The sequence below is a fragment of the Phalaenopsis equestris genome, unplaced genomic scaffold (assembly GCF_001263595.1).
Source record: "Phalaenopsis equestris unplaced genomic scaffold, ASM126359v1 Scaffold000117, whole genome shotgun sequence".
Taxonomy (NCBI): domain Eukaryota; kingdom Viridiplantae; phylum Streptophyta; class Magnoliopsida; order Asparagales; family Orchidaceae; genus Phalaenopsis; species Phalaenopsis equestris.
The window spans coordinates 233,430-244,263 of NW_018164559.1; the positions used below are offsets into that span (position 1 = coordinate 233,430).

General features: G+C 38.4%; 1 protein-coding gene across 3 annotated transcripts in view; it reads left to right on the forward strand.

The window, feature by feature from the left end:
* The window catches only part of LOC110021029 (ubiquitin carboxyl-terminal hydrolase 5), a 131,501-nt gene extending 121,309 nt beyond the window's left edge, over nucleotides 1-10,192 (forward strand). For all 3 annotated transcript variants that reach the window (XM_020719349.1, XM_020719350.1, XM_020719351.1), the window contains one exon: nucleotides 9,500-10,192. In XM_020719349.1, coding sequence (XP_020575008.1) covers nucleotides 9,500-9,682 — 183 coding nt within the window. In that variant the 3' untranslated portion in view covers nucleotides 9,683-10,192. The remainder of the gene's footprint in view (nucleotides 1-9,499) is intronic.
* Nucleotides 10,193-10,834: the final 642 nt, after the last annotated feature.

The window sequence follows — 10,834 nt, forward strand, 5'->3', positions numbered from 1 at the left end:
ATCCTTCTCTCTTGCTCACATGTACATGTTTTCTTGCTTGTTTGGTGCATTCACAGTTTTTGAGCTGCAGGTATTTGAATTTTGGGATATGCTTTGTGGCGCTCTTTCCAGTGTTCAGGACGTTTGTTTTTAGTTTAGCAACTTGCGCTACTTTTGTTTCAATTTTTATACATGTTCATATGGGGTATACTTCATTTGTTGGGTATACGTTTTGTTTAGATACATGTATTTTTGGATTATATTTACCTTTGTTTCATCTTTCTTTCTTTTTTGGGTGGAGTTTTAATGCGGAAGAAGGAACTCCTAGGACTATATGTATTTTCTTTATTTTTAGCGGGGATCATTTTTCCCTCCCTTATTTTGTAACCGCCTTTGATATTAACACATAAGGAGCCACGCTAATGTCCAACAATCTGCACATCCCCAGCACACTAGACCAAGATCAAGTGAGTCAATCTTCGGAAGAGGAATGACAGGTCTATTCCAAGAGGAATAAGAAGAACGGAGGCCGACTCCAGCTCAGGAACATATTGGATGATACATTGGTTACTACTGACAATGGCAATAATCTTACCAACTTATTAGCTTGCTCCTTTCCTAGAACCAGAGGCAGAGGCAAAACTAAATTGGGTTGCTCTCTAGCCACCTGATACTATGTATTTCTACATTTTTAGGCTTTTTCTTTATGTCTCTAATGTACTTTTCAATATTTTCTAGTTGTGAAACCCCTTGTGGTTTTGTTGTGAGCAGGGTGTCATGTTTGGGTCCTCCATCACATTGTATCTGTATCTTTCTTTCTAGTTAATATATTAGCCTTTTTGGGCTTTCAAATATCTATATATATATATATATAGGAAAGAGGTGGTCCTTGCTATTCAAAGTTTTTTTCAAGGAGATGACCCTGGAAAGTATTTCTCAGCGGCTCTGATTGTTCTTATTCCTGAAAATAATGATAAACTCTCTCTCTCTCTCGCTCTCTCTCTCTCTCGCTCTCTCTCTCTCTCGCTCTCTCTCTCTCTCGCTCTCTCTCTCTCTCTCTCGGTCAAAGTAATCATTCCATAGCTAATGAACCATATACCTTTATTTTTGTTTTGTTTATTATACCGGGTTTTTATTCCAAAAGGCTGCAAACTCAAAAATTTATTGCAAGATATAGAAAAACTACAATAACAAGGTTCTCAAAACAAAAAAAATGATAACAACACACGCAATTCTTTAGGATGAGGACGAAGGTGGTGGGTGGCAGCTGGATAGTAGGACGGGTGCAGATTGGGATTGATACAACAGCGGGAAGCTGGGTAGAGGGTAACAGCAGGAGTAGGAGGGTTGGAGATGGTTTAAGACTGTAGGTTGGGTCGTGGGGAAGGAGTTAAGGCAATAGATGGGGAGGTCGAAGGGGTTCCGACTAGCAGGGATGAGGAATGACCGTAATTGATCTGAGTATATTATAGTTTGGACTTGGCTTGATATAACTATAAGTTATTCAAGTTTGACTTGAACTTGTGTCGAGCTTTCTTATATTGTTCAAGCTTGACTTCAAATTTTATATTGTTTGACTTGATTTGTACTTGACTTGTTTATGACAAGTGAATGAGTATTTAAACAAGTAATGAACGAACGTTAATGAACGAACTAAAAATTCAAACAAGTATCTAGATTTTCATACAAAGAATTCAATAAATATTTTTTACAAATTTGATTGCAGCGATTAATTTATTGATTATAAACTTTAAAACCTACAATTTCGTAAATCTCATCTCTCCATTTTGCCTTAAATCTCTCGTTTAAGCGATGTTTAGTAGAGTGATTTGTGTAGCATTCAAGTATGATTTAACCTACCAAACAACTAAAAATGACAACTTTAAAACCTACAGAAACTTAATATCGAGTACATAATACCGGCGAGCTATCAACAGATAAGTTAATATTCTAATTAATTAAATTTTATTTAAATAACATATCATATATGATAAGAGTTATCATCAAGCTTAATATCGAGTATTTAACAAGTTATTTGTTGAACAACAAACGAGTTTGTTCGTGAACATAAATGAACAAGTTTGACTATGTTGATATTTAGTTCATTAAGCTTTGAGCTTTTATAAATTGTTCAAGCTTGTTTATTTATTTATTTGAACGAAAATGATTGAATTTTAATCGAACCGTGTTTGAGTTGTTCATCGAGTGCATTGGTTCATATACAGCCTTACTAGCAGGGATAATGGGGATGAGGTTGCAGTTGCAGATGGAAAGGCGAAGGAGGGGATTAAAGCAGGTTTAAGCAATAGGAGGGTGGTGGCAAGGAAAACAGAGAAGGCTGGGTGGAGGTTGGTTAATAACAGTAAAGGAGTAGTTGTAAGGATGTCTGAAGATGGCGAGAAATCTGAACTCAGAAAAGCAGAAGGTGAATCCTACAGTCAAAACAACATCTAAATACTAATAGATAACTAGGAGGGTGAAAGCCCTTCCCTTTGGGCGGTAAAACCAGCCCCCTTGGACTGGTCTGCTCAAACACAAACAAGGCCGAACTGATTCTGCGCTCTCCAACTGGTTCAACCCTCCCAAGCTCCGTGTTAATTTATCCTTATGTCATGACCCAAGGTGGGAGAACGTAATTTCCAATGCGAGAATGGAAAGTCTGGTGGTAGAGTTATACTAGTCTAGTAATCACAATAATTCATAACAATCATCCAAACAGTAAAGAGTCCCCATACCATAAGATTTTTAAAATATCTAAACAAATAAAAATATCCGATTTACAATAATTTTAGTAAAAAAATTTAACACAAGATAAAATATTTTCCTAGTACTTATTTTCATTAGCTCTTCTTCCTTTATAAGCATACATTCTCATTTTAGTCTTTCTATAATATATAGTTAAATAACGGATTTAAGTTATACATTACTTAGTAAATAATTATAGTTTTATTGTGTACTTCTTTTGTATAAATATGATGTAAAATGCATATCGTTTAAAAATGATTAAATATTAAAATTTTATTTTATTAGTACTTTTCAATTTTAATATTTTATTTAAATTATCCTAGGAGCTCCGTCTAAAAGTTGTATCTCATTTCCATTTAGTTTTTCATTTTTATTTTTATTTTCGTGCGTGAGTACACTAATGTCTTTAGTTAGTATCATAAGAGGGTAACTCTTGTGATTAACTTTTATATTTATTTCATTTGATTTTCATTCAATCTCTTTAATTTATTGAAATATGTTAAACTTTTAGTATGAATACAATATATGAAAACCTTTTAAAAATCGAACATTCATTTAATATTATCTATACTATCATCGACTAATCTTTGCATTTTAAAATAAGCAATTGAATTTAGTACAATTGTATTAAGTAATTACTCGGCTCAGTTTTACCTTGATTAAGGGTATATTTGGGGCAGTTGCAGCTATATGAAGAAGTAACTGTGAAGCTGATATTCAAAAAGTTGCAATGTCTATTATAAATTTTTTTTTTTTGGAAAATGTCAGGCTATAACTTTCTAGCAGTCACCGCAGGGAGTTAGGTTCTGTGAGAAAATGTAACTTTCAGCCACAATTTTTTGAGAACGCGAACAAAACACAGTTTTGTTAAACTGGAAAAACTGTTGTGCGGTACCGCACTGCCACCGCACCGGAGACCCAAACATGCCCTAAGTTAGCCTATAATTAGTTTGAAAGCAAAGATAACCTAAATTCTAACTTTGCTAATTATAATCTCAAAACCTGAAATTAACATCCTATAAATAGTTTGAAAGCAAAGATAACCTTAATTCTAATTCAATTAATGTAAAATTTGGGGCCCACAAGGCTTGTCGGAAGTAAATCAATTGGAAAAGTCAAGCTACAACTTACAGAGGATCTGAATTTTGTCTCCTGCTGTCCCACGTAAGGGGGGTGCTGCCGTGTCTGTCCTGTGTAAGCGGGGAGCTCCCAATTCAGTTCATCTCTACAATCTTGATATCAATGCATCATTAGAAAATTCAACGGGGCACTTCTCAGCCCTCGCGGCTGCTTACTAACCTCTGTTGGTCCCCCCATGGCGCCTTACTTTTTTCCGGTGTGGTTATCAGGGATGATAGGGATGTGTGCGTTAAAGCTTTTGGGAAACATTGGCTACACTGGGATAGTGGTTGAACTGGAAACGGCCCTTGCCATCAAGAGGTTGATCGAACCATGGATGCATGAGACCCAAAATATCAATATTGAAAGTGATATCAAGAATGTGATCGAGTTCCTTAGAGGTAGTATGGAGCACTACAAGTGGAACCGGCAACCACTTGATAGTCCAGACAGGTTATTTTTCTTTTTAGTCCTCGTTCTTGTAACAAGTTTTCTCTTTTTTTGTGCACAGTAAGCCTTGATAGATAGTTTTTTGTTTTCTTCTGAGATAGATACAAAGAGCTTTTTGCTCTCTTAGATCAGGATAGATCCCATACTTTTGATGCCCAAGTAACATGATTTTTTATACACCTTTTGTACCTTTTGATTATTATTAATGCAAAATGCACACCTTTTAGGAAAATTCATTTATCTGATAAATTAAATTATGTCTGCAATATCTACCATATCACTAAACCTTGTATCTTTCTTTGAAATCATGTATTGAACCCATTAAACCCACAATCATGGTCGACGCTGCATGTCTAGCCTGTTTTACACAGCCGCTCCTAGTCACAATACTTGCAACCATCCACATCTCTCTACTTCATATAGTGGTACAACCCCTTCACTTAATCCATAAAAAAACGCTCGACTTTATGTGAAGTTAGATTACATTAGATATGCACTTAAATTTGGGTCTTTACAACCATATTTCTATTAATAAGGATTGATGGTTCATAATTTAAGACACTAATTGATTCATTGCTAAATGAATGAAATTTGATTATAATGGAGGTCGGAATCCGCTTAAGATCGGAGTTGTATACATGAATTACTTCAAGTTGTATATGTGGAGTTTGTTCCCCTTCCCTTTCCATCAATTTATGTGTTGGACCTCATAATATGCTGTTCATGATTTTCAATTCACGATCCGTCTCATCAATTTTTTTATCATCTGTCTATTTTATGCAACGACATGCATAGATACATAGTTTCACGAATTCAACATGACATCTATACATTTCACTTCAATAAACAGGTTTTTTTGAGCTCCAAATCATGCATTTAAAGTCTGCTTTAAAATTGGAAGGTTTACATACATAGAGGTGTCAATTCGGGTCAGCAGGTCTGGTTTGGGCCCGACTTGAATATGACCCTACCTGAATAGGGTCAACCCGAACCCAACCCGAATAATAAACGTGTTGAAAACTAAGACCCAAATCCGACCCGAACCTGAGTTTGATCCGCTAAGCTGAACCCGAGTTTAATCAGCTAACCCGAACTCAACTCGAAATTTTGTGTTTATTCAGGTCATGTTTCGGTTTTTGGGTTCAACTCGAACCTGACACGAATAATAAGCGGGTCAAATTCTCTGACCCGAACACGGCTCAAAAAATATTTGGGTCAACCCTAACCCGGAATTTTCATGTCGAGTTCGAGCCGTGTTGGCATGTCGGATCCGTTTTTGACACCCGTATACATACATATCCACTTAACTCCTATGCAATTGCATATCTAACACCTATACTTCAATTTTGACATGCATACCACCTTACCTATACATGAGAAGGCGTATTTCACTTTCTAGAAGTTAAGATTGTGATATTTTTTGATGTGATATGAAAGTTTTGTGATACTGGAACTAATCAAACAAGTGGTAGCGGAAACAAATTTTATTAAGCAAATGATTAGGGTTGCAAACACAACTGAAAATTGAAATCAAATAGCAACAAACACTAATCCTTGACTAGGCTGACGACATTTGTAGGGAAGGAAAGGAGATGGCAGAAACAGTTGAGGGCTGTAGGGAAGAGTTGCTATTGTGGAGGAAAGTGGTAGGAGGGTTGGAGGCACTTCAGGAAGGCTATATGGAGAGCAGCAGGGTGCAAGTTGGGCGCATGGAGAGGTGGGACAGCAGGCGTGCTGTATAGGGAAAGGGACGGCAGGGGTAAACAGTGGATTGCAGAAGCAAGCCGGTGGGTAAAGGAGATAAGGGGAGCAAGGAGAGAGGGATTCGAGAAGGATACAACACCGCTTCGAGGTAGCATACAGCTAGAGCACCCCCTGTCGTCAATTACAGCCCCAACAAGGGGAAAAAGACTTCATGCAGAAATTTGAAAGAGAAACACACTAATGCATAACCATAATTCCAACAAACAAGAATTATTTATAGACTTCCACCAGGCAGGAAATCGAAAAGGAAAGGGGTCAGCTAGGAAACAGAAAAGAAAAGGAGGAAGGGGCTGACAACAATGTTTGCCCCTTCTAAATGTTGCTTGATCGAGTAGGGACCTGGATCATCCCCACTCAAATCGGTTCTTTCAATCTTTCTGCCAACCAGTTCAACCGGCCAGCCTCATCCCCCGCGTAATTCTCCTGGGGTTGGGGGAGCTTCGACCTCACTCGTTGAAACTTCTGGTTCCTTGTCTTTAGTCTTAGCAGCACCTGGATCCCACTGTTGGTTGCACTGTCTCTCGAAGCATTGGAGGAACTTTCTCACGACTGAACTTGGATCCCACTTGCGATCATCCATCCATATCGATCCGCTCTCCCGAGGTCCCATTACCGAACTGAACTAAGTCTGTGTATTTCACACATGCTTTTGAGTACTGTTGAAGTAATTGACGATCGACTCAATCCGATTTGAAGTGAGGGTAGCTTGACTCTCTCTGCACGGTGGTGGCCATGGTGGTAAGATGTTGACCGTGATATTCAAAAGTCTTCTCTGTCATGCATGTCTTGTGGCTAGTGCTGGTGTCTCAAACTCGTCATCCTCCGTTGTCACCAAAACTGGTCCCACCGATACTGCTATGCTAGTAAAGGCTTTTGTGATCTTGGGCTCCGCCGAAGGAAGTAAGATGATGTGTTTCTCGTGCTTGATGAAAGAATGTGTTCCTAAATCTGTTGTGTTAAGTCTTTCGGTCTTATTGTCGTGGTCTCCCCAACAAATGGTGACAAGCATCCATAGGGACAACATCACACTACATTTGATCTTGTAGCTGACTCCCAATCAAAAACTCCATTAGGCATATCCAGTCAAATATTGGCTATGTTTTTCTTCTTCAGCTATGCTAAAGAATATGGCTGAGAGTGCCTCTGAGTCTCTCAATTTGTCTGCCAAGTGTGTAGATATCATATTCTTAATTCCTCCCATCGATGATGAGACTGCATACATTCCCGTTCACCGTGCAGCAGTGTAGAATATGTTGTAGTGAAGCCATTGCAGATGCCTCGTATCGTGATCCGTTGAACCACAAGTGTCTCTTTCATCTGGTAGTAGATATTACACCCCTCCCTGTTCATCAGCTTTCTCTTCATTGCTAACTTCTTCCATTGCACTCTGCTTGGTAAAAGGCATGACTTGGCTCATCGGGCAGCTGGAGGCAATTTGCCTAAATTTGTGGCATTTGAAATATTTTTTAGCAGGGACTGTAGCAGGTGTGCTACTCTTCTCAGACTTCTTCTCACTGGGGGTGGCTCTATCCTTATTTGAATCAGTTTTCTCAACTCTCTGAGATGTGCTCTTATTGGTGTCTCCCACTTTGGGTGGTCGCTTGACTGATGGTGGATGGCTGCTTTGTTTCTACTGCCTTTTCAATTTCAGTGCTAAGGTCTAGGCATCCCAAGTGACCAATAAGGTTGTAGCTAGACCACATTGATAATAGCGAGCTTCAGTCCCCCAAGGTATCGAGCTACACTGTGCTCGTCAGGCTCGATCAGCTCGCGTTTTATTTGTAAGTGCTTGAATTGAGTTGTAACCTTCTCTACGGAAAGTTCTCACTGTTGTAGATTGTGGAATTTCAAAAATATGTCCAGGCGGTAATAAGTTGGGAGATATTTCTTTCTGCATGGTTTTCATCTTCTCCCACTCGGTAACATTATCTCTGCCTTCTCTTTTCTTCAACTTGATAGCGCAGCTAATTTGACCCTCCTAACTTTCTATACATCTTTATACTCGAAGATCCTTTCAACAAATGTATCCAATCAATAAGTTCTTCTGGTTCCATACCTCCCTCAAATTCTTGTAGATCCGCCTTGATTCTGTAGTCTAATATTTCCTCCAACTGATGTCTCCTCTCTAGACCTCCTTTGATACTAGATATTGAAATGACTTGGCCTTTCATCTTCATCATTCACATCCTCCTATGGAAGGGGTTGAAATTTTCGTCCATTTCTCCTCTTCGGTTTTCCATGTCACCATCGAGGGTAACTCCTTTCAGGGCATTGTCCTCAATGTCCGTCAATCTCCGTTGAAGTCGGTGAATCTCTCGTTGTATCTCTTCTCGGGTAGCCTTGGGTATGTATCTCATAGGAGGCATTGTTAGGATTTGAGATTTGTGGCAGTGGAAAAAGTATTTGGTGGTACAAAAGAAAATTTTTTTTGGTTTATGGTTGATGCCAGGAAACCCTAAGATAGAACTAGCTTGGGCTAGCTCTGATACGAAATGATATGGGAACTAATCAAACTAACGGTAACGGGAGCAAATTTTTTTAAGCAAATGATGAGGGTTACAAATATGACAAAACTGAAATCAATAGCAACAAACACCAATCCCTGCTAGGGCTAGAAGAGAAGATTGAGGGCAGTGGTGGTGTCGGTGTGGTGGTTAGGAGTAGTAGTGGTAGGGGAAAGGGCTGATTGCAATCGTAAGGAAGAATAAGGTGGCGGGGCTATAGGGAAGGGTCACGACTGTGGGGGAAACTGGTAGGAGGGATGGAGGCACTTCAGGAAGGCTATATAGAGGGCAGCTGGGTGTGGATCTGGGGAGGTGGGGACAGCAGGCATGCGGCAGGGAAAGGGGCGACAAGAGTAAACTATGGACTATAGGAGCAGGCTGGTGGGTAAATGAGATGAGGAGAGAAGAGGGGGAGGGATTCGGGGAGGATTCACACCACCTTGAAGTAGATACAACCTGAGCACTTCCTGTCATCGGAAGACAGCCTAGCAAGGGAAAAAAAACTTCATGCAGAAATCTGAAAGAGAAACACACCAAAACATAACCCTAATTCCAAAACATAACCCTAATTCCAGCAAACAAGCATATAAATAGACTTCCATAAGAAGGGAAACCGAAGAGGAAAGGAGTCCGGTGGGAAATAGAAAAGTAAAGGAAGAAAGGGGTGGCAGCAATGACCGCCCCTTCTAAATGCCACTCAGTCCAGCAGAGACCTGGACCACCCTTCTTCCTGTCTTTCTGCAGCTGGTTAAGCCGGCTGGCCTCAGCCCCCGCGTCACTTCTGGTGGTATAAATGTAAATGCAAAGCTTAGGTGTTACATATGTAAATGCATAGGAATTTAGTGGAATGTATGCAAATACTCCTTTAAATTTTCAATTTACTTTTTCGAAAGGTTTATCAGTTAACACAACTGATTAAAAATTTCCTTCTTCTGCAGCTTTTTGAAGAAAACAGATGGTATAATTTTGATGATAGCCATGTATCTTCTATAAATGAAGAAGAAGTGAAGTCAGCAGCAGCCTATGTGCTTTTCTACCGGAGAGTTAGGACTGACAATCCCTCAACAAGCAATGGAGCTCAGTCATGCGCCAACCAGAGCCATAGTTTCTGCCACAGATAGGCCTATCTCTAGCTCCGTCTTCTCCTTATTTTCTTATTTATGATCTGAAGGAAAGCTTTTTGGCTAAAGATTTTCATCTGAAAGCATAATGAAAGGCCAGATTTTATGCATTTTTTTTGGGGAGGTACGCTGCAAGCAAAATATTTTCTTGTATCAGGAAAACAGTATTCTATGAACCAAAACTTTTCTTTTTATTGGAGATTTGCTCTTATTTTTATTTTTTTGGTGAGGTACAGTATCCATCCAATCAGGTTTTTATTGTCCCACTTTTACTGTAAATAATAGAAAGGAAAGCTTTATGTAGGATTGGTCCTATGTAGTTAATAGTGGGGAGCTAGTTCCCCTTAAGTTTAGAACGGTAATATGGAGAAGTTGGGATGAGGTATTTATGCTGGTAGTATTTTTGTCATAAAAGAAATGTATTCGCCTAACATCACATCTAGCAAATGTCACATTCTGCTACTATTCTAACCATTCATCCCAACAATATATAATCAAGCATATTTTTACGTCGCACTTCATTCGCTTGCTTGTGTAAACTGATACAACTCGAGTCATGGCAAGCTTGAGCTTGTTGAGACTCACTAATTAATTAAGCTCAAGCTAAGTTCAATTCAATAGAGAGACGAGATACCTTGATTTATACAATTGTTTTAAAAAAAGTAAAATAAAAAAGAAATTAGAGAAGAAATATTGAGAAATAAATTAATATAAAAAGTAATAAGTGTATTTAGATCCTTTTAGTAATTTTTTGTTCAACATTTTTTATTTTTAATACATTCTTAGTGTATTTTGTTCTAATATTTAAAAAAAATGTTTCACAAGCTCACAAGTCGAGTCAATTTAGTTCAAATTTGATTTGTTAGCGCGTTGAGGTTAATTAACAAGTTATCTACAAGTTCATGTGGACCGGTTTATTATAACTCAATTAACTCCGTTGAGGTTAATTAACAAGTTATCTACAAGTTCATTTAACTTATTTGACTTACAAATTTGTTTTGAGGGCTAGAAGTTTAGCTCAAAGATTAAATATTGAATTAATTTTGTACTCAATAAAGTAAGAGTCAAGCGTTAATGGCCCAGATCTGGAAGACGGTAGGTCCTGAAAATACAAGGTATGATGGAATGAATTAAATTTATTTTTTTTTATTA